This window comes from Crinia signifera, chromosome 2, assembly GCF_055691185.1.
Source record: "Crinia signifera chromosome 2, ASM5569118v1, whole genome shotgun sequence".
Taxonomy (NCBI): domain Eukaryota; kingdom Metazoa; phylum Chordata; class Amphibia; order Anura; family Myobatrachidae; genus Crinia; species Crinia signifera.
Genome location: NC_139218.1, coordinates 314,417,229 through 314,444,350, shown reverse-complemented (window position 1 = coordinate 314,444,350; position 27,122 = coordinate 314,417,229). Strand labels below are relative to the sequence as shown.

Below are 27,122 nucleotides of genomic sequence, written 5' to 3'. Positions count from 1 at the left end.
ACCCTGTTCACACCTTTTAAACGAATCACAATAGACCTGAGAATTGCTTCCCATAATATGATCAGCCTCAGTATTACTGATACATTTGCTTTTATAGAGCCGTCAGTAATGCCCGCTGCAGCACATAGATATACTTTGCTAATGCCCACTAATACCCCTGCAGATTATTCATGAAAGTCACATCTAAAAAAATAAGAGCAGGCCTCTCTCTAACTAGTTTGTACCAAACATCTTCCATTGCCCATAAGGAGTTTATGAGGATTATACTGATCACAGTAATATTACTATACTACAGCCAAGCAGATTGCTGAAGACAGCACACTAAACCACACAACATGCCTGGAGTGATTACATTGTTCCAAGATCTTGTTCTTCTGTCCTTATGCTTGGAGAGAAACCTGCATAAATATCAGATTCTCACAATCAGAATAATTGTCATCTATTTTTTGAAGTAGAAAACAATTTCTGCTAAATAAACTATAACTAATTCCTCTACTGACTGCACTATATAGCATTGATCCCTGTACGGATTGCCTGATATGCTTATTTTTATGATTTATATTCTTCTTTCAAATACTACACAATCCATTCTTAAATCATGCTGCGTAACAGAAGAGCATAGATTTGGGAAGCACACAGACCTCTGTTGTGGGTTTGCTGTACGCTGTTGCTACCTAGCAGTTTATGACATGGTTTGTGGTGGGAGGTCTGAAAGACTGAACGAGGCACTCTGAAAGAAATGACATTCCTGGTTAAATCACTATGTAATCTCATTGTGCAGACTGCTCTTCTAGTTAGAGAGCTGCAGCCACGAAAATTGTAATTAAAAACAAAGCAAGATTTTTTTTGTTAGTTTTTTTTTTTTTTTTAGAAACATCATCTGTAGCTTTTTACTACAATTCCATAGTGGGAAAGTCAACAATCTGGGCAGATGTTTCAGATTGAAACAAGATTCGCTATTACAAGGACTGTTTTCAATCTGGCAGAAGCCTTTAAGGTCCAGGAAACTCTGTTCACATTTTATCACCTTTTGAAACTGAGAAATTACCAGAGTGTAAAGTAAGAGATAGAGAAAGAAGAGATCCCAGTCTGGTATGGAATTCACATTACCCAACACCTGTAAGTGACTTTCTAAGTGTGTCATTTGATTTTGTGTTGGTGTTTATGTATGCAGTGTTGTGACGCTATTTTTGGTATCTATTACTGTTCTGTTACCAGCAAATGTACATTTTTTTTAAACAGATGTTTAAACAGTTCTGAGTCGATCAATAGTAAAAGTCAATCTGATTCTTTCACATGGCTGTAAGGCTGATGGATACTATTACTGTACTACAATGGGCAGTAACGTCTCTTACTATTGATCAGATGTCAGAACTAAAGATTCACATTAAGATAACCATAGAAGTGAAAGGTTCTCAGTGTGATATTTTTTTGTTCTGGGATGACTTGTGCTTATGTGATATCATATTGCTTTCTCAGATACTCCAGGAGATGCAGGACACACACAAAAGAACAAAGATCATAGTTTACAATGATTGTGTCCTGTAGGAACCTTCATGATTATAATATTTAACAGCAAGGGGACATCTTTTTCTACTGGATTGAATTCATCTGCTGTCTGATGCCCGAGTTTAAAAGGAGCCGCAGAAAATTGTGCTAGCCCCCTGCAATCATGGTAAGGAACCTATATGGATTTGACAGCATACAGGCTGGATGTGGACATACAACAGCGGGGGGTCATCAGGAAAACTCAGGACCAGTTAATATGATTCTCACCAATGTGGATTAAAATCAGACCAATGCTGGAGAAAAGTTATTCCCTTCTGTTCTTTCAGATCATTTCTCTTCAGAACTCAGGATTAAATATGGATATTCTTGACAAGGAGCAGTTTGTGAATGTCACCAAAAGCTCCCTTTATCAACTCAACCCAGACAGGAGACTATACAGCAGCAGTCTGGGAGCAGGAGGAGCTAATGTGTCTGACATTTTTAACTGGACCCTGGGTTCGGAAAACTTAACACATCTCACTACAAAAGGAAGTTCCTTTTCCTTAGAAAAGAACTGGCCGGCCCTTCTGACAGTCACAGTCATTGTGATAACCATAGCTGGAAATATACTAGTCATTATGGCAGTCTCTCTGGAGAAAAAGCTTCAGAATGCCACTAATTATTTTCTTATGTCCTTAGCCATAGCTGACATGCTAATAGGCTTCCTTGTGATGCCCATCTCCATGCTAAACATACTTTATGGTAAGTACTGTACCATTCGGTGTTCTAATACAAAGTACTGTACTGTTATCATCACACACTGAAAATACATACACTGCTGCATGTGTTCTAGATTGTCTTGGTGGGTTTAAAAGCCACAATCTGTTTTCCTGAGCTTTACTAATACATGCACCAGAGTAAAATAATTACCACGGACCAAATTCATAAATTATACAGATCACATATGTCAGGTCTAGCAGATGAAATAGTGCCTGAGCTTTGTGCGGGGATTCGTTCTAGAGTTTTACTGTACTTACAAAACCTCAATGTGAATAATAATGTCCAAATAGAAAATAAACAATTTACTGCAAATAGACTAATATAATGTAAGCTTAATACCAGATCCTATGTATGCATTGACACAAGGGTGAGTTATCTAATCATTTCAATTCATTTTTATTCTTCTAGTATTAGTTACATCAATACAGTTAGTGTGATTTCTTCCCACACCGTGATACCAGCATGACTTAAGCATCTCAACTCTATTGCTGATTAATATAGATGTTCTTAGCTCTATGTAATAAAACACAGACAGGTGTGTGTGTGTGTGTGTGTGTGTGTGTGTGTATATATATATATATATATATATATATATATATATATATATATACTCACATAGAGCTATGAGTCATATTAATCGTCAGGCAGCTGTTTGTCATCATTAGGTTGTTTTGCAGCACTACAGCTTCCCCTGCTGGTAATGATTGATTTCCATCCATGAATCCCTAAAACAAATAGACTGCCATTGAAGCAAATAAGAACGAATTATAAGGAAGACAGAATCTAAAAGGCCTCTTAGGCCCATTTTGGGTGGGTAATTATACAATTAATTATTCATATTTGTTCTTATTATCTTTTTTAAGATTTAGAATAAGATCATTGCATAATATATAGAAATTTGTATCAAGGATAGTCTTAAAGAAAAAATGATATTATCTAAATTTAGTATTACTGACATAAAGTATCAAAAATTACAAATGAATGCAGTGACGTTCCTAGGGGTCAATGCCACTCTCCATGATCACTATAGTCTCATCAATATATGAGGCCCCCAAAACAAGCATAATGCCCTATAATGATCTGATCATATTATTTTAGACTGCTATCAGACATGTCAATAAATCTTGTTGGAAGATGATGCAATGTAGTACTGGATGTTCCCTTGTTTGTAATCAATTAAAAGCTTAACTGGTTGAAGCACCTCCTGGGCCAGACCTCCAGAAGTTCATGGGAGGAGATATGGCAATTCTGAACAAGGACCAAACATGTACCATGATTTTTTTAACACATACAGCTATCTCCCAATTTTTTATTTTTTTTATGAGCTTTGAAGTATTTTTTAGAAATGGTGTTGTATAGAACATCTACAGTGTTTAGACAGTCATGAGGTTGACCAAATATAGTCCATGTCCTTAAGCTCAACAGAATCAAAAGGTCAACAGGTAAGAGGTATACAGTCTTTACAGTAGCGCTGTTTGGTGAACAAACCACTTTTTCTTCTGTATCACTCTTGGTGTTATGACAAAAACACAGTTCACCAACTGCTGCATGTCTTGAGAGTGCGCTATATTTTAAACAATTCACCCTTCCAATAGTCTTTACAGTTGACAAGTACAAAAGATCAACATGATGATTGTTGACACAGTTTTGCAGTTTGGTTGTTACATGTTCCCTGTTTCATCATATGTGACCAATATAAATAAAAAAGTGTGTACCCTTCCGCTAGACTTGCCACAAGTTACTGCTCGCAAACGTCTTCCTCATGGATAGTAAATTAATCAAAAGTTTGTTGACCATTGGCATCTTTGACCTTTAATACCTGTCAATCTTTTGTACCTGTCAAGATAATGTATGTTGACCATATGATGTTGACCTAACGACTGTCAACCTAGACATTGCCGACCTATCATCTCAATACATTTATTAAACAAATCCCAATATGGACATGAATGTAGCCTATCAATATTCAAATGTCTTGGCAATACTTAAAAATGAGTAAGAGTTATATTACAGTATGGCAAATAATATAGGATCAAAAATATCCCCTCATACTGTAACTTGCATTTTAGACATAGGTCTGGTCATGCAAATATATAACAGTCTACAGGTCTAGTGGGGTTGATCTGCAATCACAATTTTTATCTCCTATAGTCTAAAGCGAATACTACCTATTTCTTCAAAACATGCAAAGCATTCATTAAAAAAGATACATCTGCTGCTAGTGGTGATCTTCTCTACGATGGCCACCAAGCTGGATTTATATGCAATTAAATTGTAGAAGATGCTTTGTTCTGTATACTAAATATCCGAGTTCACTCTGCATTGCAATAAACCAATAGAAGTGTCTCGGTTTCATATACAGATGTGTGCTCATACTCAGTCACACCAGGCCTCATTCTCGCTCAAAATGTGCATTTAATTTGCACAAATAAAACAAATGGAAGTTAATGAAACTACCCTGCTGGATTACACTGATCAATTTTACACATCCTACTGATGACCTTGTGTTTGCATCATACTTAAAACTTAACTTATCCTAAAATAACGACTCAGAGATTTAGGTTCAGCAGAAAATGTTAGCTGTGATTTATTTAAACAAGCCCAAACTTGAGTGCTTGATTAAACGGAATTAAATAATGGTGGCCAAGAAAGAACGGCTATCATCTAACCCCATCCATAAATATGCTACCTAAACAACAGCCTAACAATAAGCAGTATCCGCTCGAGCTTCTAACTTGACTACTCACCTGTCCGGGTGGTGTCGCTGTCCCCAATCAGGTGATCAAGCAGAAGCCTATAGTCAAAGAAGATGAGCGCATTAAACACAACTATGAACAATCAATCAACCCTTAAATATGATATAGAAACACAAATGTGAGTGGATCGAGGTCTGCGCAAACGGAGGCAGCTGGGATGCGCACTCTATGGGGGTGTTCTTCCTCACCCCAAATATGTAGATACAGAAAACAGGCAGAGTACCCTTCACCAGCGCTTCAATAATATATGAGAAAGAAAAAAAACAAATACTTCCCCTTTTCCTATTTTTTTTTTTTTTTTTTGGGGGGGGGGTCTCCTCAGTAGGAGACCCCCCCCTGTTAACCCTTAAATATGACCCGATACCACTTAACCTGCCGTTCTTTTTTGCCAACCAGCTAACACAAAAAAACAAATACAATCAATTAAGAGAGCACACTGAGGTGAAATAATAATTAATTTAATCAATACAAATCACACCATTAAAAACAATACATTTAAATATAATACAACAACACTGTCACTTCTCTATCTGATTTGGTAAATTTATTCATACATTTAAACACAAAAAAACACCGACCATCACTAAAAAAAGGGGGGAATGCGGGATGTTCTGGTAAGAGAGGCTGACTCCTCCTATTACCAGATCCTGTATTCCAGCTAACTCTGCCACCGCATCCTTATTGAATGCCGAGTCACGTGTGCTTCCCAAGGCCATCCCCAGCCTCGGATGTTTAACCCTCTCCTCTCCAATCTCATTCCATTCTTCGATTTGTGACCTTTGTACTATGTGCAACTAAGTATAAGTCTGTATAGGAAGGGCTATGATGTTTCCTACTGTATGTTCATGTTTACAACTAATTCCTTTGAGGTTAACATTGAGGCCCAGCATCTCAAAAACACTGTGAGTGGTGTTTCATCACTTCTGCAATGTACATTAAATGCAAAATTAAAAGAAAATTATGGCACTGCACCTCTCTGAGAAGCTCAGTTAAACTGCTATGTGTAGGAGCACATATCTGCCGCTGCAGTAGAATGGCCTCTGCCCTGTATACTAGACACTAGAAATGACTGTAATCTGTGGCACCAAGAGGGGAGGTGGGTACTCTTTACCCAGGCCAGGGTCTGATGGAAGGGCTTGGGGCCTTCTACTCCCCTCCCCCATTGCAACAAACCAGGCAGGGAGCAAGAGAACTAACTGCCACTGCACCAGCCTCTCTCCCCAGCCCAGCACATGATGATCTGAGGAGAGAGGCAGCAGTAGCCTGGCCTCTCTCCCCCTTCACAGATGTGCTATCCACCGGCTCCCTCCCACCTGCTGCCAATAAGTTAGACCCTAGTGCCTTTTTATACAGGGGTGTGGCCATGCCACTTCTCGTTGGCCATGCCCCCTCATTTTTCTAGGGTCTGGCAGAGCTGACACTAGCCTTGGCTATAGTTACCAGGAACATGAGGTAGGATGGCAAGATGTCATGTTTAGCAGGTTGGGATTACAAAATTACCACAGGAGACATACAAAATCAATTTATACATAACCTGCCGGAATAGATAGGACTTTATTATTTATCCAATTCAGATTTTGTAATCTGCAAATGAATAAGTATTAGAGGCAGATAAGTTCATAGTGTACATAATTTTGGACTAATTTTTGTATGTACATGACCAGGCCATTTTTATTGCATTATGGCACTTGTGAAAGGGCTATTTTAGCATTCAGAGACATACTGTACTGTACAGCTATGGTAACTTGCTGTACTGAGTACTGTAGCTGTCCGCCCATGAAATGGCGATACGCTTTGCATGAGAGATACTGTATACGGAAACCAACACTAGATTCCCAGCACTGTACAATACATCATTTCAAAACTGTAATAAAAAAAACTAATTTGACTTCCTATTCCCAATTCAAATGTTATCAAGTTACTGTTTGATCTTCCACTTTATACAAGTTATCTCAAATAAGTAAGAAAAGCACAACCCACGCTGGCTTTATTGCTTTTGTGTGCAATAAAGAAACTAATGTAAAATCCCAATTACATTCACATACAGGGGAGTATAGAAACTCACAGACCTTGTGTAGGCGGACAGTCAATAGATCGACAAGAAAAGGTCCGCCTGGTCCACTAGGTCGACACTGACCCAAGGTCACCATGCTTTGTCGACAGTGACAAAAGGTTAATATGTAAAAAGTTGACATATGAAAATGTCAACGTCGACACCTCAGTGAGTGGACCCCCTCACCCTCAAAACGCTCGCCACGCTTTGAGTCAGTCAGAGTCCACGTGAATGGTAAAGCATGAAAAATAAAAAAATGAAAATTATGGAAATTTATGCGCCAACAATTGTCATGTCGACATTTTACTTGTGCTGGCCTTGTGCATGTCCACATTCTGTCAATATCCTTCTAGTGCATGTAGACCTTTTTACATATGTCATTTGTCTATCGAGGCATTGTCTGTAAACCACCTGGATACCCACATACTGTACTCGACATTTTCTGTGTTTGCCTGGTGAACCAGAGCCAATAATAGGATCAGAAACTTAAACAATGGACCAGTAGAGACAATTACACATTTCCTGCTAAGACTAATTACTGCATTGTCGCTGTAAAAACAAGGCTTTTATCTCGACCAGTGATAAACCGCTATTCAACTTTTCACTATAAATTACCGGCGGTAATTCTCGGTTGCCGTGAATTTCACATCACCACCTCTGGCAAGCAATACAAATCCCAATCTTAAGGTATAAATGTCAGTATTTGGTTCAGAAACCCTGGGACACCCCTATGAATGACTAATAAATCACTTATAAGTTGTTAAATATTTTTTTTAATTGCCTAAATATAACATTCCTTGCAAAATTATGGAAATTGGGGTACAAGGTAGGGGACAGGTACATCTCAAGGCGTCTGGTGTATTTGGGCTAGCTAGATGCACAAGGGCACAATAGTAATGAATGAGTAGTGAATACTAACGGTAACTAATATATTGGACAACTCAGACATGACAAACGGACATTTCTCTCTGTCAGTACTACATATAAATATGAGGAAGGGTTTATTAACCCTTTGAGTGCAAATTAACAATTTGTCAAAATACAGATGGAGCGCCTCTCAGCCAGCGCTGAGGCTCTCCAGAATGCCCCTGCTGGTGATCCCCGGGGGAGAGGCGCTTCATCTGACTGGGATTCACAAGCGTCTCACAAGCACGTCCCAGGTTTCGGGCAGCGGGGGACATGAACCCTGCCCGTCTCCACTTCAGGGAGATGGGCAGGGTTAGGGGGGTTGCAGGCAGTCGGTGGGAACCAGTGGCGGCTCACGTCTCCTTCCGGCAGCTGGCGGGGGCTGGCGGTTGGTGTTCTGTCTGCCATGCTCCCGCTAGATGGCAGCAGCTCCATCTGTAGGTGTGAAAAGTACTAAATACACATTTTTATTCATCATAATAACCTGTAATGTTTACCTGATATAGAAAATATAATCTTTTTTTACACAACATTTTTTATTTGAATTTATAGAACAAATGTGAGTGACACTTAGCAGATATTTTGGACATTGCTCACAGGAATGTTGGCATTCAAAGGGTTCACCCCCAACAACTAATTTCTTTTCACATCTCAGTACCAGGACCAGAGGCAACATTTTACCTTTTTGTTTTACACTGTTACATTATTTTATTTCATTATAAAGCGTACCCATTTTCTCCAAGGGATGCGGTCAATTTACCTACAATTAAAATCCCGACGGTCAAAATACCGACAACCATTGACCGACGGTCAAAATACCAACAAGGTCAAAATACCAAAATGATTTTTTTCAATTGAAACTGACTTGTACATACTTTAACATCCCATTGGACACGGAGGGGGAATATAATAGTGTGCCGAGCGCAGCGAGGCACTGTGCCCGAAGCACGGGGATTATGTCGACCTATGTCAACATACAGACCCCAAATATGAAAAACATGTGTCTAATTGTTGACCTGTCTATATTTTAGATGTAGGTATTTTTGACCATGTCAGTATTTTGACCTTGTCGGTATTTTGACCGTCAGGATTTTGATTGTAGGTAAATCATACCGAACCCTTCTCCACTACAAATCTGGTTATGTCTACTAGGTAACTACTGTATAACCAGCCGGGCAAAGAGGTGGAACGGGTGCAGAGTACCTAGACCCAGGGTGGATTTAAGTTTGTGGGAGCCTCAGGGCAAATATCTTGTGGGAGACACCTGTCAATAAAATTGACTGAATTATATACTGGCGATTTAAGTAAAAAATGTATTATATATAATAGTTACCAGCCCATAACAGTGATGTCTAAACCGGTGGAGCAACCCTAGAATTGCTCTACCGGGTGCCATTTAGCAGAGAAAACACTTGAATTCCCCAACAGAGGTGAGGAGCAGCATTACCCTTTTATTATATAGGATACTCCCAACACCACAAAAATGATGGACACTATATACTATACACAGGTCATATCATGGCACAAAGGACACCGAATTCATGATGGTGATGTGGTTTTGCGTGGGGACCCCCACATACTGTAATTTTTCTGCCAATGTCCACAGTGCTGCTGCTGTTGCAGCGGGACTCCAGAGGAGTATTTTAAAAATGGGTGCAGTGTGGGGTTCCTGGACTCAGGGGCTCATGTGCAATGCACTTGCTGCATCCAATATTTTATATGGCATCCCTTCAAATAGATTCAATTTTCAAACCTCTTCATCTTTTTTTTTATTTTATAAATGACATACCGTTATATTTCATGGCATTTGTGCACATTTATCCAGCCGTGTCACATACATGAACAGATGTGACACGACATACTGATTTTCACTTGTGAAATGTGTTAGCATGTGGCTGGGAATACACGAACTGTACTGTACTGTAGAAGTAGAGATGACTCTGGGCACATCTGTATTTTGTATGCTTTAAAGAACCCTAAAAATAACAAAAATGAAATGCTAGCAAGCAATATTGATTTATAAAAATGTATACCAGATAGCATTGAGTTATACAGTATGTCTTATTAACATAAAGGCCAATAGGGGCAAGTGTATTGTCCATATGAGCAAGATCAGTAGCCTATTAGCAGGTAGAAGCATCAAGATTTGGTCCACAGAGCACATCAATAATCAACGATAGTAAATGACAGTTGTTTATGTTAGTTAGTAACCTGGAATCCTTTCCAAACCATTGCAGTGCTAATAATATCAGTAATATTTATGGTATCTGGATAGCTGACTAACAATGGTTAGGTAAACAGTCAATAGGTCGAGACACCAAAAAGTTCGACATGACAATGTTTGACACATAAAAAAGTTTTCATGATTTTTTTCTTTCTTTTATTTTAACTTTTCCATACTTTACCATTCATGTGAAGTCCGATTGGGAATGGTACCGGCCTGAATCATGGTGAGCATATGCAGTACACTACTTGGGGATCTAGGTTCTTAGTTATCAACAATGACACCCAAAAAAGTGAAAACCAATGTTGACCTTTTCATGTGTCGACTTTTTACAGGTGAACCTTTTGCTTGTGTCGACATTTTGTCACTGCCAACCTTTGGCATGTTGACCTTTTGTCTAAAGGTGCATACACACTGTACAATTTTTTTGACCAATTTGGTTGAAAGACATTTCCATTGAACCCAGTGTCCTGGACGAAAGATGTTGACAAAAGATATTGTCAACAAACAAACGATGAATGATGATGCGCATACCCGCCAGTTGTTCATCAAGATTGTTCGTCAACTGTGCATGCAGCTCAATTTGAATATCTTTCAAAAAGAGCCTATAAACTGTAGCTAGATCTTTCTTCTAGTTAAAGGAAAGAAAAGAGTGTCTTTTGTTGGTGCACCTGGAGATAAAGATATATAAGGAGGGTTCACCCTTGCATTGAAATCCATTAACCTCTGTGCGACTGACTTAACCTCTCCCAAGATCTTTCTTCTTTCGTCTGTCATCAATATCTTCGTCAACATCTTTAGTCCAGGACACTGGGTTCAATGGAAATGTCTTTCAACCAAATTGGTCAAAAAAATTGTACAGTGTGTATGCACCCTTAGTCAACCTTGCCAATGTCAACCTTGTGCATGTTGAAATTTTGGTGCCAACCTATGTCAAACTAGGCATTGTCTCTGAGCTGATCAATGGGCAATATTCATATAGCACTTTTCTCCCAATAGGACTCAAAAAAGGCCGGTATCCTATTAGCAGTGGTCATTTTCTGCTGCCAATAGCTTTGCAGTGGACTATCCAATTAGCCATGATATCTAGCATAAACCCCCAAAAAAGGTTACCCTCTGAGCCATATAGTGAGTCATTTTTGGCTGTTAAAAAAAACTATCTAGAATTGGATAGACCAATTTCCATCTTCATTTAAGTGTGGTAGTGCTCAATGTTGGTATTGTGGTGTCCAAGGTTTTTGTGATGGTATCTAGCCATCTTGCTTCTGGTCTTCTTTTTTTGTTGTCCTTCAACTTTTACAAGCATAATGGTTTTTCTTTAGGTATCCTGCTCTTTTTATGATGTATCCAAAGTAGGAAAGTCTTGTCATTTGTACTTCTTGGAAGAGCTTAGATTTTATTTGGTCTAATACCGATTATTTTTTCTTTGGGCAGTCCGTGGTATCCGTAATATTGTTCTACATCACTATAATCATGTCAATAATCTAATAATAACTTTAATCAAATAGTAACGAGAGGCTGAGGGACAACTAATACCCCTTTCACACCAGCCTAAATTCCCGGGGTTGAGTCTGGGAACAACCCGGTACTAGTGCTGGTGTGAAAGGTTCCCGGGACAAATTACCAGGCTAATTTGCTGGCAATCCAACCCTGCTAGGTAGCAGGGTTGTTCCCTGGTTCAACCCGGGGACCTGGTTGGTGTGAATGGGGTATGGTATATTTACCCGGGTTGACGGTCCTCTGTGTCCTGTCCGGCCGGGAATCCACACAGGCGGCGGGCGCAAAAGATGGGACAGGCGGTGGATGATGATGACGCAGCTCTCCGGCGGCAGAGAGGGCGCCGGAGAGCTGCGTCATTTTTATCCGCCACCTGTCCTGTCATTTGCGCCACCGCCTGTTTGGATTCCCAGTCTGCACAGAGGACAAGCAACCGGGGTGAGTATTCTCACCACCTCCTGCCCACCTCTGCCACCATCCCGCCGACTGCCCGACGCCATCCCGCCGACTGCCTGTCTCCTCCCCACCTCCTGCCAGCCTCCTTCCCGCCCCCTTCACACACCAGAAAATGCAGGGACTTTTCTGGTGTGAAAGGGGCCAACCCGGGATTGGCCCGGCATGATTCCTGGGCCATATTCCCAGGTGGTGTGAAAGGGGTATAAGCAATGCCAACAGGGTATCAGGCTGCAGGGGGAGGGGTTTCCGCACGCACTCCTGTGATAGACTACCAAAATGCCCTTAGGGTCTCTGGGGGCCCGTAGAAGAACTGTGGTGATAGAAAAATCATGCACTTGGGTCTCAAAAATCCAAAGACTAAATATAGTATAAATGTTTCTATGGAGTAGATCGAGCTTTCAGGAGAGCAGGGCACTTCCCTTTGAGGCAGACTTCATCAACAGCTGCTGTCACACAGACTCTGTGCCTGTGTTAAGGGCTGGCCAGAGTTCAACTCCACTCTGACCTAGTGGCTGGCTGGCCCCCACCCTGAGACCAGCATCCACAGCTGTGGATCGTCCTGTTACACTTCCTTTACTGTCTACCTATCACCCATGACTCCCCAATCACCCACTATCTTCCGGTCACCCCTGCCTCTCCAGTCACCCACTATATCCCTATACTCATGGTGGTACTTCTGTGTTGCCAATCTCCTATCATGTGAGAACACACCCCTTTTACCTTCAGCATGTGCTGTACCTTTACATTGTTTATCCCATCAAGGGGTGCTAAAATCTATATTTGCTTACGAAAAAATTAAATTCAGGCCAGCCCTGGATCCCAGTAGGCTAAAACCATCTACTATTTCAATTTCATCTCCAGTTAGGTGAAAATAACTAAGGTTGACAGGTCTTCAAATTTTTATCTTCTTCACATTAAGACGCAAGCCCATTTTTAGACTAAATTCTTTCATTTTAATTAGTAACTGTTTCATATCTATTTAATTTTCCATTAGCAATGTGGTATCATCAGCATAATGAGGTTAATGATAAGTCTTCTACGCATATTTTGCCCTGCTTTCTTTGTATAGCCCTGAATTCCCAGGTATTTCTGCAGCCTTGTCATACACCTTTGCTGATTTTAACACTTTGAGTGCCAACATCTTTGTGAGAGATTTGCAAAATATCCTCTAAAAATGCCAGCGTCGCTCACATTTGTTATATAAAGTCAAATAAAAAATGTTGTGTTCCTATATAAGGTAAACATTACAGATCATTATGATGACTAGAGATGTTTGCTTGGCAATTTTCACACCCACTTTTGATAAATTCACTTGGCACTCAAAGGGTTAAACCAAACAGCAGGCATAACAATAATGATATTATCTACAGTAATGATTTATTCATATTTCTCCATTTCTCCCACAATAGAACTCAGAGCACTTGATATAGTTGCAGTGGCGGTTTTTACCTATGGGCTGTAGGGCTGCAGACCCCCCAGGTGAAATCCACCACTGTCTCTGCCTTAAGTGAAGCCAGATGCAGTCTGTGAGACTGCTCTGGATTCAATGTGACTGGCAGTGACTTCCTATTGGAAGTCCGACCTGCCAGTTACTCAAGGCAGACCCATTGGGAGGAGTTCCCTCCCTCCGGGATGCCTCTCTGTGCGCAAATGCGTGACAGCACCCAAAATGGGTTCTGCGCATGCGAAGTACTGCGGACCATACTGCACATGCACCGGACCCAGGAACCTGCTTAAGCCTCCAGGGGCTGCTGCAAAGGCAGCCCCTGGAGGCTTGGGCCAGCATATGCGCAGTATGTATGAAGTTACTGCGCATGCGCTGTCCCCGTGCAGAGGACCAGCAGCCAGGACCGGAATGTGCTGGGAGCTGGCTGCGGTAGCAGAGGGGGGGACGGGGGGACACATTGCAACAGCCCCCCTCCTCCAAAAGGGTAAGAGCCGCCACTGTATAGTTGTAAAAATATATGTTAATATATCTGTTCCCGCTCTTAGCTTCCAATCCTTTTACTCAAACTGTATGACTATAAACAAAATGTATACATTCTTCTGCTGAAGTACAAAGAATGTGTCAAGAAGACAAATAATTGCAGCAAGGGAAAGTGCTGAAACTTCCGGAATTATATTTGATTGATCACAGGAATTACTTGACAGTCTCGGGCATATGTAGTCTGGACTGTTCTGGAGAAATAAATGATTACATAACCCCTATTTTACAAGGTCTCATATTGTTATGATTAACACTTCAATGTTGTGACACATAATTGTACCGGTCATGACTGTTAAAATCATTGAGCTTTCAAAGCTGTTTTTTAGTTTGATTTAACTTATGACTTCATTGTTTAGTGTAACAGAAACATCAATGGACGAAAACTTTCTTTAATTACTTTGATTTGACAAATATTACTTTCTTGCTCAATGTTGAGAGGAAATGTTAAAAGAAGTTGAATATATTCGTTCGTACATTGCTAAATAATTAATATACTGTAGGTGCCAACAAAGTATCTAGGTATCTATAAATAGGTTGTTCAGAATTCTATTCTATACTATGTAATTGATGACCATCGATAACTTTGACATGTCATTTTGCCAACTGGCCTATGGGCCAGTCAGAATCTGTAGGTGGGGCTTCACCGGTGTCAGGGTGGAGCTATGTGTGTCCTAGCTACTTGGGGAAAATAAAGAAAAAAACTATTGGGTTATATAGGGACATTTTAAGAGAGGAGAGGACACTAGTGCAGTCTCTGCTGTGGGCCCCCTCCTCTCTGATGGCAAGTAGACTCTGGCATTGTGTGAGAGTGTACTGCACATGCACTGGTTCCCAGGAACATGGCGACCGTGCCTTGTCCCCAGGAACATATCCAGTCCTCGTGTGCAAATCATTTGGAAATGGCCGCTATTTTTTTTCGTGTGATTTGTGTCTTTGATGTTGAGATGCCGCCACAGGACTTCGGAGGGGAAGTTGAATATATGGGCGCAGTGTGTGCGGTGTGGGCCCCCTGGACCCAGCTGCCTGTTTGCACCGCACACACAGCACATTTATAGAAATGCCTATGGGGTTATGCCATGCCATCGATGTAGGAAACCATCTTGTTCTCCCTCACCAGTGTTCGCTAGGCTGCGCATGGCCACACTGCCCATGCTGTATTGCATGGGATTCCAGTTCCTCCTTCACTCACACAATAAAAATTTTTTAAAAAAGAATAAAAAAAATTCTGTTTTGAATATAAAATGAAACTATTATTTTCATTAGTGATCTCCAGTAATAGCAGTAAGAAGAGTGTTACATTACTGCCTTGTTCCTTATAACATAGAGCTTAGAGAAAGTTACAGCCTTCGGTAGTTGTCACGGGCAGCACATATGGTGTAATGGTTAGCAATACTGTGCTAACCATTACACTCCGTACTGTCCTGGGGTACGGAGTTTGTATATTCTCCCTGTGCTTGCGTGGGTTTCCTCCGGGTACTCCGGTTTCCTCCCACAATCTAAAAAATATACTGGTAGGTTAATAACCCTACAGTGAATGTGTGTGCGTGTACATGGGGTGAGGAATATAGATTGTAAGCTCCACTGGGGCAGGGACTGATGTGAATGTTCAAATATTCTCTGTAAAGTGCTGCGGAATATGTGTGCGCTATATAAGAAACTGCTAATAAATAATACAGGAAGAACTTTAGAAGGCGGTTTTTACATTTTGAAAACTGTATTAAAATAATTGTTAAACTAGAAGTGTACTTCCACACTTTTTATTGAAATCATTTGATTTTGAGCATATACTGAAAGGGGTGTATTACATGTCTTACATTGCAACTGCATTAACTATGTTTGTTACACTTATGGACAGTATACAGTGATGTGATGTGATAAAGGATGGGTATATTGATCTGCAGATTACAGTAGCTGGGTCACTGATCAGTTTATGCAAATATCAGCACCTACAGCAGGCAGTGGCTGAGGAAGCCGATACCCTCCTATGAGCAAGCACTGCCAGCTGCCAGGGGCCTAATCAGCAATGTACTGTAACACTGTGACCACAATGGCCCATTTTCACAACATGTATTTGTGCCCTTAGCAGATGAGTGTATTCCAATGGTCCAATAGGTAAATTTTGTACGCAATTCTCCGGAGAGAATACTGACCCTGATACCAGCGATTATAGATTTATCTGGCCTGCTGGGTATTAATCACAGGGCGAGAGCGATGCACGGGACCCTGCATTGCTGTGGCTATGGCCCCTACACACACAGCAATAAATAAATAATATTGCTCAGACAATGGCCTACGTGTGTGCGCTCCCTTAGTGCACTGAAGACGCTGGGTTGCAACTTTAACTGGTGTAACTTGGCTGACTTACTCCAAAAGGAACAGAACAACTGTAACTGTCTGTAGGGTTCCCAGAAAGGAGGAAGAGGATTTGGTGCTAAATGTGGCGGAGGAAAGGTGCTAGGTGTGCCCAGTCAGGGGTGCTCAGTAAAGATTAAAATTTTGCCTGACAAAGTGTGTGGAGGGGGAAGGTGCTAGGTGTGCACAATACAAGGGTGGTAGGTTCTATGTGTGTCCAGTGAGAGAACGGGTTGCCAGGTGTGTCCAGTAAGGGGGAGGTACTAAGTCTGCCTGGAGGAAGGGGATAGGGGGCTGCTAGGTGTGCAGAGTAAGGTGGTGAGAGGTGCTTTATGTTCTCAGTAAGTGAGGGGACTAGGTGTTCCCAGAAAGGGAGAGGGGGGCTTTCAAAATTTTGCTAGGTCCCATAAATTTCTGGCTATGCCCCTGCCCCTACTGTGACATGAATTTCAGCCAGTTGCTGAAAGCTCATTGGAAGATCATAAAGGGCTGATCTCTTTCTTGGTGATGTAGGAAGCATTTACAGGGTCACTTAGCACCCCACCCCCTTTAAACCCCACCCCTACCTCTGTTCTGTGCACTGCCCTCCTCCCCTCAGATCTGTGCATTCACCCCTCCTCCATCCACCTCCCTGATGGTGGAATTACTTGGGTAATTTTTGGGGAGAACACTAGAATTGATCAAAATAGTCAACATACAGTATGTGCGGTTTCAGTTTTACCTGGATTTACTCAGATCTCAAAGCGGGATCTTATTGGCTATCCAAAATGTGACAGACAATAGCCAATTGGAAAAATATAAATTTGCACTAACTTAGCAATAAGAACCAAGTAAATCCGGGTAATACCGAACCGGCACATCTCTAGAATATTCTAGCAAAGTAATTTTGTTACTTCATTTTTATTTTTTTTTATGCAAATATGACACACCTTTTAAGAGAGTACCAATCCCGGTGTAGTCAAGATTCCTGGAACCAGACTTGCCGAGAGGGGCGGATTGGCGTGAGTGCAGCCACACTAATAATGTTTGAGGATGCAAATAGTTGGTTGGGGCACCAACTAACAATTAGTACTGTCACCAAACACCAAATATTGGACAGCAGGTATACATCCTCAAATTATTGTGGTCTAGGATGTGAATATATTAAATATCTTACTGAATGTGGTTAAACACTACAACTGTTATTATAGTTATAACTTTACAAACACAATCTTCCAGGTACACTAATAGGATATGCATACTTGAGTACAGGTGGCTTAATTATCTCCATTATTTTGATTTAACCACCTGTGCTCAACCATGGATATAATTAAAATCTTAGTGTGCCTTGAGTAGCAAGGTAGGGAAACACTGCTATAGTGGAATGTGATGTGAATAGTTAAGGATAGGTAACATTTGAGATATTGTTAATGCTGGGGCAGATTTAAATTGAATGTTTGTTGGAATCTGGCAAGTACGCCACGCAACACTTTACAAAATAAGGAATGACCAATAAAATATGCCCTATATAATTTCTTCTATAAATACCTTTGTCTCATTATAATAGTTTTCAATAAAATGACATTCAGTTTTGAACTGTTCAACAATTTATTCATTTATTCCGATTCATAATTCATGTCTATTGCTGTAACTTTTGTTACATAGTATCAGACATTTCTTGTTGTTATTATTATTTATTTCTTTATTTATTACCAGTTTCTTATATAGGGCATACATATTCTGCAGCGCTGTACAGAGTATACAGTAGTTGATTATTCACATTAGTCCCTGCCCCAGCTGAGCTTACAATCTATATTCCCTAGCAGAAAAAAAAAGAAAAAAAAAAAAAGGTCTCTTTGTTGGGGCACTGCTTTTGCTATTTTAAAATGTAATTTTATTGGTATACATTAAAATACGGTACACTAACCCAGAAATGATAGATAGATGATAGATATAGCAAAAGCAGTGCCCCAACAAAGAGAGCTATTTTTTTATGATCATTATAGCTTTTGGGAGCACCACCAACACCTATATCATTGATATTTAAATCGTTATACAAGTATAGTTGGTCACATATGAATTTCATGTTAGGTCTGTGCAAGTCATTTTCTCTCCTTTCTTTAATCTATATTCCCTACCACATATACACGCACACACAGACATTCTAGGGTTCATTTTGTTGGGAGTCAATTAACCTACCAGTATATTTTTGGATTGTGGGAGGAAACCGGAGTACCCGGAGTAAACCCACGCAAGTACGGGGAGAATATACAAACTCCGCACAGTTAGGGCCATGGTGGGAATTGAACCCATGACCTCAGTGCTGTGCTGTGTAACCATTACACCGTCCGTGCTGCATTTGTATATGTATATAAATGTATGTGCCCGATGAATGGCTGTTCCCAAACTGCTTTTGTTTGTGCTCTGTACAGGGACTGACAGCTAAGCTCACTTGTTTTGCAGGGGATGCGGTCGATAGGTTGACAGTAATTAGGTCGACAGTCAAAAGGTAGACACGCATTAGGTTGACATGGTCAAAATGTCGACATGGGCGATAGAGCGACATGAAAAAAGGTCGACTTGAAAAGTTTGACACAAGTTTTTCACATTGTTTTTTAAAAAGATGGTTTTTCATACTTTACTATCCAAGTGGGCATAGAGTTAGATTATAATAGTGTGCTCAAAGCATGGTGAATGCAGCGAGCCATGCGAGGGGACGCGGTACACTTACACGGTGTCCATGTCGACATATTGCTTTGTTGACCTTTTTAATGTTGACCTTTCCATGTCGACCTATTGCTTGTGAAGACCTTTTGACTATGTCAACCTAATACATGTCATCCTTTTTCATGTGCCGACCTTTTGACTGTTGACCAATAGCGGTAGGGCCTATTTTACTGTTGACCCTATGACCTATACCCGTTTGCAGGAATGCGCAGTGTTGATTGGTTAATTCATACTCACGGACAGAGCCAGCAATATCACAGCAGCTCATTCTCAGCTCACAGCTTTGCGATCTATGGGCCTGATTCTGCAGGTGGGGCAGATGAGAGTTACATCTGGGTGAGTTATTTTGTTTCTGTGCAGATTAAATACTGGCAGGAGGGGCGGGCGGCGTTAGAATGCTCGCTAAGCAGTGAATCTTCGCTGCTTAGCGAGCCTTAGTGAATCAGGGCCTCACTCAGGGATATTGTTCCTGCAACATAGGGAGCTGCCCATTGCATAAAGCAGAATCTGATGCTCTTTTTTCCCCTCTGCTTCAGGTTTCTCCATCCACTGAACAGAAACTTGCCAATGTTTGGAAATGCCCACACCAAATTAAGAAATAAACCAGCATGAGAAATAGTAGACATATTTGTTGTAGTCTATAATTACCGTCGATTTTTTCAGTATCTGAAATCTTCTATTTGAAATATTCTGAAATCCAAGTTTTTTTGGTACTTGTGTATTTGCAGGGCGCCCAATTTGCAAAAGTACGTAGTGAAATCGCATCGCATGGCACGTTTTCGTGCCGTGTGATGCGATGTGATCTCACTAGTTAATTTATTCACTGCACCCCGGGCGCGGATCACATCACATCGCATGCAAAATCACATCGCATGCAAAATCGCATCACATCGCATGCAAAATCACATCACATCGCATGCAAAATCGCATCACATCGCATGCGATTTGGCGTGCCATGCGATTTAGCACAACACCCCCACTATACATGTCTATGCGATGCAATGGGATTTATCACACCCCCACTATCCAAGTCACCCCTGAAGCATGGCGAGCGCAGCGAGCCCACCGAGGGGACACGTTACGCGCCCTCCCGACCTTTTCATCCCCCCACTATCCACGTCGGCGTGGAGTTGACTTTTTATAAAGTGTGGCGAGCGCAACGAGCCACCATGCCTGAAGCGTGGCAAGCAGACGCGGATAACTTTACATGTGTTCCGTGTCCGCTTGCCACGCTTCGGGCATGGTGGCTCGTTGCGCTCGCCGCATTTTATAAACTTAACTCCACGCCAACGTGGATAGTGGGGGTATGAAAAGGTCGGGAAGACGCGTTACGCGTCCCCTCGTGGGACTCGCTTTGCTCGCCACACTTCGGGTTGACGTGGATAGTGGGGGTCTGCTAAATCCCATTGCATTGCATAGATGTGTATACTGCCGGTGTTGTGCTAAATTACAAAGCATGCAAAATCATATGCGAAAACGTGCCATGCGATGCAATTTCACTATGCAGATTAGCCCACTAAGCAAATAGCTTAGTGGGCGCCCTGCAAATACACAAGTAGCGTTTTTTTAGTTGGACATAGGTACAAACTTCTTTACTTCATCATGCACACAGTTGTTACCATTGTAAAAAATGTCCTTCAGGCTACGTTTATAAGATGTATATAACACATAAATGTCTTCTGTATTTAGACTTTAGTCCAATCCCCATTATGGTGTGCAAATATTGCCAAACACAGAGGAATCTGATATCAAAATTATTTCAGGTCCCAAAATTTCAGGTATGGGAGACTTGGGTGTGGATCGTTTGGTCTACAACAACTAGGTCGACAAGCATTGGGTCAACACCACTAGGTCAACATGCAGCAAGGTCGACATGGGTTAAGGTCGACATGGGTCAAGGTCGACATGGGTCTAGGTCAACATGGGTCTAGGTCGACATGACATTAGGTCGATACAAGCATTAGGTCGACATGGGCTAGGTCGACAGTCAAAAGGTAGACATGCGGTTTTTCACTGTTTTTTTACCCAAATGTCAACATGGACACAGTTTGAAGTGCACTGCATCACCTTGCATCGCTTGCTTCGCTTGGACTTGAGTCCAATCCCCATTATGGTGTGCAAATATTGCCAAACACAGAGGAATCTGATATCTTGGGTGTGGATCGTTTGGTCTACAACAACTAGGTCGACAAGCATTGGGTCGACACCACTAGGTCAACATGCAGCAAGGTCAACATGGGTTAAGGTCGACATGGGTCTAGGTCAACATGGGTCTAGGTCGACATGACATTAGGTCGATACAAGCATTAGGTCGACATGGGCTAGGTTGACAGTCAAAAGGTAGACATGCGGTTTTTCACTGTTTTTTTACCCAAATGTCAACATGGACACAGTTTGAAGTGCCCCGCATCACCTTGCATCGCTTGCTTCGCTTGCGATGCTTCAGACACGGTGCCTCGATACGCTTGGCACACTATTTTATTCAGCCCACCACGCTCTAGTGGAAGGTAGGGCATGAAATACCGCCTGTCGGCACATGTCGGCTCAAAATATAGTGAAAAACCCCATTTCGACCTTTTGACTGTCAACCTAGCCCATGTCGACCTAATGCTTGTGTCGACCTAGTGTCATGTCGACCTAGACCCATGTCGACCTTGACCCATGTCGACCTTGCTGCATGTCGACCCAATGCTTGTCGACCCAATGCTTGTCGACCTAGTTGTTGTAGACCTAATGACCGGGAGACTTGGCCATTGATCATTGAGAAAATGAATAATTGGAGAACAGAAAGTGCTGACTGATACTGATTACAGAATAAATGACAGTAATGACACAAAGATTTATGATGTGTGAATGGTTTTTCGCAATGAATAATTTCACACACTTCTCACTCAGTACATATTTATACTACAACTTTAAACAGAAAACTAAAAACAATTTTTATTGCAACCAATAGCTTCAGTGCTTTTTCTAACATCTCACCTATTCATTATCGTAGCCACTGTCCCTGCAGCAGAACAATGTTGGAATGCTTTGGTGTATGCTTCATGCTTAAGTACCCCTCGCCGCAGCTAGCAGCCCCTTCTGTTTACTAATCTTGTCCCCACTGAGGATAAGCCGCTTTATGTGACGTCTGAAACCCTTATATTTAATGGTAATACTACTATGACAGCTATAGGAACTCTTCGTTGCCCGTCTGTTCTATTGCCCTTGTTTAGTAATATACAGTAAGGGTCATATGAATGATCATGCTACTTTGCTCTAGGAAGGATTTAGGCAGTCTTTGGCTTGTATGTGCGGTCTCCCCACAGTACCCGATACTCCTGTTCCCTAGTGGTGGCTCTTCCTTCTCCAGAAAAAAACAGAAAAATGGTGATATACTTTTACTGCCATATTGGTGAGTAGAGCTGTGTTCAGACAGGCTGGAATACAGTATGACGCCTATAGAAATAATCTAGATTTGTTGGCCCAACATTGTATCAAAACCATTAAATATATATATTAGTGGTTCCATATTCTTATTATTAACCAGCTTAATGCAGGATGCTGGTTAATACACTGTAGTGGCTCTTAGACGGAGGGCGCTCCGCCGGCCTGGAGACCCGTGACTGCGTGTGTTATCCCAAGGACTGAGTTTGAGAACCTGTAATCTAGAAACCTGTGCCAAATGTAGGACATGAGAGAAGCTCCAGGTGAGCCTAGCTAGTTTTGGGATTTGCAATGGTCTTTTCTTAATTTTGTATCACAATGATACCCCTTTCGTATCGCGAATGCCAGGTTGCACCCGGGATATGGACACGGTCCCGTCCAGGGAGGGACCCGGCATTTACGAAGTGAAGCTTCCTTCAGCAACCCAGCAATAAGCCTGGTTGCAGGCATCACGTAGGGTAGAGCGGCGGCACGTCATCGGGGGGTGGGTTAGAAGCAGTGCTCGACCCATTACCCATTTACACTGCCCAGAAGCCCAAGTCTGACCCGGGTAAAACCCTTCTTTTAACTTGGGTTGGAATGCCAGGTTGCTGGACACAGGTTTTCCCAAATGAAGCTTTCACACCGCACAGAGACCCGGGTCGACCCAGCAACAACCAGGCTCGGACCCACCCAGGTTATTTGCACCATGTGAAAAGGGAATAACTGAGCAGCTTTGTCTCTCTCTGCAGTACTGAAAGCAAGTTCTGTTAGGCTCTCCCTTTGTTTGTAAGCTCTGATAAACACATAATGGCTTAAGCAACAAAATTAGGAATATATCAAGCACCACCAGTTCTGCAGAATGGAAGTAATCATAGATGTCAGTTGTTTCTTTCACATGAGAGGGGTGGTATGAATAATGTGCAAGAGATCTTAGTTACATATATTTGCAAATACAAGGCTTCTTTGAGTATTGGGGGTCCCTATTGCAATTTGTAGGTGAAGGGTGTGGAACCCCAAAAATGATAAGCATACAGTAAGCCAGAAAACCCATTGCAGCACACCAGTGAGAAAAACTAAAGTGTTAATAGCTGTTAGTGTTAAGAAGCCAGAGCTATGTACAAAGTGATACAAAATGATACAAAAGTGATACAAAAGTGATGAATGGAATTAAATATTAAAATAATGGTGTTAGTGACTTTATTAGTAAGAGAGAAGTGTTAAATAGAATGTAATAGTGTGCCACGACAGACCAACCCAGCCACACCAGTCCATCATACTGTATGGACAATACCATACAAAACCATGTGTCAAACAACGATTGTAATTGCGAATGTGCAGTTGCTATTCCTAGTGCCAGCCTATCTACAGTATAGCGAGTTCCCGGCATGAAATAAAGTGACAGCTCAGCAGCTCAGCATTATTACACTGTACCTTACTGATAGACTATGGGTTTGGTCCTATTAGTGCTAAAGGGTGCGAGATGCCATTTGGGTGCCATTTGGGTGCCATTAAAATGCTGGAAACGGCACCCAAATGAAGACAATCTCGCACTCTTCGATGGGCGCAATTTGATTGAAATTGCTTGCAACCCTATGCAAATCATCTGCACCCAATAGGATCGACCCCCTCTGTTGCATAATTGTATAGTATTTATATATATTTAGAGGATGTGGTCTTTAGGTCAACAGTGTCTAGATAGAGAGTCAAAAGATCTCCATTAAGTCAACATGGTAAAAAGGTTAACAAAAGCAAAATGTGAACATAAAAAAAGTTAACATGGAGCAGGCACGGCGCACGAAGCTTGGCGAGCACACCAACCTATGCAAGGGGACATGGTACATTTATATGGTGTCCATATCGACCTATGCCAACATAGACACAAAAAGCATTAAAACCTCACGTCAACCCTTTTCCATGCCAACCTTTTTCATGTCCACCTTATGCTTGTGTTGATGCTTTGACCATGTCGATCTAATGCATGTTGAATCTTTTCACTGTCGACCAATGGTGGTCAACCTTTCCAATGTCTACCTAGACAGTCTTCAAATGTTTCTGTACAATATATATTGTGTATATATTGTATGTCACTCTTCCCCCAGTTTGTACATTACAGTTATTTAACCCTTTGAGTGCCGATTGAAGTTGTCAAAATAGGTGTGAAAATTGCCAAGCAAACATTTTATTGATCATAGTGACCTGTAATGTTTATAGGAAATATAACCCCTTTATTATATGACATTTTTTATTTCAATTTATATAACAAATGTGAGCGACACTGGCATTTTTTGCGGATATTTTGAATATCTCTTACAGAGATGTTGGCAATGAAAGGGTTAATAGCCAGCAGAGTATAAATGAAAGGTGATATATGGTACACATTGCGGTGTCTTAAGTTTCTATAAAGACATCCTTAAGGTGCGTACACACGTACAGATTTTTCTGTCTGATCTATATGGTGGGAACAAAAACCTGGAAATGTATGGGAGCAAATGACAATCAAAAAAATTGTTCCCAAACGCTTGAACACAGACAGTGATCATTCTGATATAACAAATTTATCAAAGCATATATGATTGTCATATGCTCGCATACATTTCCAGGTTTTTGTTCCCACCAGATAGATCAGACAGAAAAATCTGTATGTGTGTTCACACCTCTAAGGTGCCCATACACTAGTAAGATTTATCTTCAGATCTGTCTGGTTGTAACAAAAACATGGTTATGGATGAGTGACAGTTTGCCAGTTTTCCAGCATTTTCAAGCAAATGGTCAACTGTCATTTGCTCTCATCCATAACCAGGTTTTTGTTCCAACCAGCCAGATCTGAAGATAAATCTACGTGTGTATGGCCTCCTTTAGACACATCCTGGCAGACCCAGCGTTCTTTATAAACTCCAGTTGCATTCACAGTTATTTGTCCATTTACAATGTGCAGTTGGTTTTACTATTTTCTTTCCATGCAATTCTGCCTTTAATATAAAAAATAACTATTTTAAGCGAAAAGGCCTTATAATCGCTTCTAAATATTGTTTTTGTTTCCTAGATTATGAATGGCCGTTACACAGGAAACTGTGTCCTGTCTGGATATTTTTGGATGTACTGTTCTCCACTGCTTCTATCATGCACCTGTGTGCAATTTCTCTTGATCGGTATATTGCAATTCGAAACCCCATCCATCACAGTCGCTTCAACTCGAGAACCAAGGCTTTCACCAAAATAATTGCTGTGTGGACTATATCTGTAGGTAAGTGCAGTAATATTTCAAGCATAGGTGTCTAATTATAAAGACAAACGGTGACAGTATCACAGCTTCCTTACAGATTTCGGAGACCTGACAGATTGCTATTTCTATAGCTGCTCTTTTTATTAATCCGTGATATTTCTGGCTTATTGTGTACAGAGCAAAGCTGTAAAATAATGATCCCATTCTATTTCTAATGTTAAAGCAATTATTCATTAGTAATTGCGTTCATTTAATCTTGACATTTATGGAGAAAACCGGTACATTCAGACATTGAAGCATAGATTTCTGATTCTGGCACAGAACTGTGTTTCTTCAAAGGAATAAAACCTTCAAAGTTACCTAATACTTAATATAATAAAAAGCAATTGTCAGAAAAATGCATTACAGTACACAAAAACCTCCAGCATAGCTTGTCACTATGGGCTTGATTCATGTTTGATTGTAAGTAAAGTAAAAAAGAGGAAACACAACTGAGCGACCCATGCTGCACTGCAGATGGGGCAGATGTAACATGTGCAGAGAGATTTAGATTTGAGTGGGTTACATATGATGTGACAACAGATAAGAACTACTTGGCCTGTCCAGTTTACCCAATGTAGACACACATTTACACAAAATGGTTAATTTTGGCGGGAGCCCAGAGCTGGCCTTAGGCATAGGCAAACTAGGCAATTGCTTAGGGCATTTGGAATGCCTAGGGGCATCAGCAGCTTCTGCTGATTAAAATGATATGCAGCGTGCCTATATTATGTGTGTAAGTGAGGCTGTATCTGCATATGAAATAGTGTATTCATGGAAATCACTGTAACATATGCAGATACACACACAGTCGCACACAGAATATATTCATGCCACATATCATTTTAATCATCGGAAGCTCCTTGTGGTCATAACAATGCAAATAAGACTAATTTTCAGCAAAAAAGGCACCCAACGTTAGCAGAACTGGCCAGGAGCTGCATGGCCTATTGAGTCAAGATGTATGAGGAAACATCTGTATGCAAGCAGAGGCAGAGGTCACAGTGTTAGCGGCTGTGCGAGTGCTGTCTGCGGGTGGGTTGGTTGTGCGATAGTGTTCGGCATATGTGTAAGGGGCATTATGTGTGTCATGTATAAATGCATTAATAATGTGCAACATATGTGTAACAGGAATTATGTGTGTCATGTGTATAAGGGCATTAATAATGTGCAACATATGTGTAAGGGGCATTATGTGTGTCATGTTGTGTATGAAGGGCATTAATAAAGGATGGCATAATGTG

At 41.2% G+C, this 27,122-nt stretch overlaps 1 protein-coding gene across 1 annotated transcript in view; it reads left to right on the top strand.

Moving 5' to 3' along the window:
* The first annotated feature begins 495 nt into the window (after positions 1-495).
* Positions 496-27,122, top strand: part of HTR2A (5-hydroxytryptamine receptor 2A) — a 76,034-nt gene continuing 49,407 nt past the window's right edge. The window contains exons 1-3 of the mRNA XM_083168995.1: positions 496-1,119; positions 1,480-2,250; positions 25,660-25,860. Of these exons, the coding sequence (XP_083025121.1) occupies positions 1,779-2,250; positions 25,660-25,860 (673 nt within the window). The 5' untranslated portion in view covers positions 496-1,119; positions 1,480-1,778. The remainder of the gene's footprint in view (positions 1,120-1,479; positions 2,251-25,659; positions 25,861-27,122) is intronic.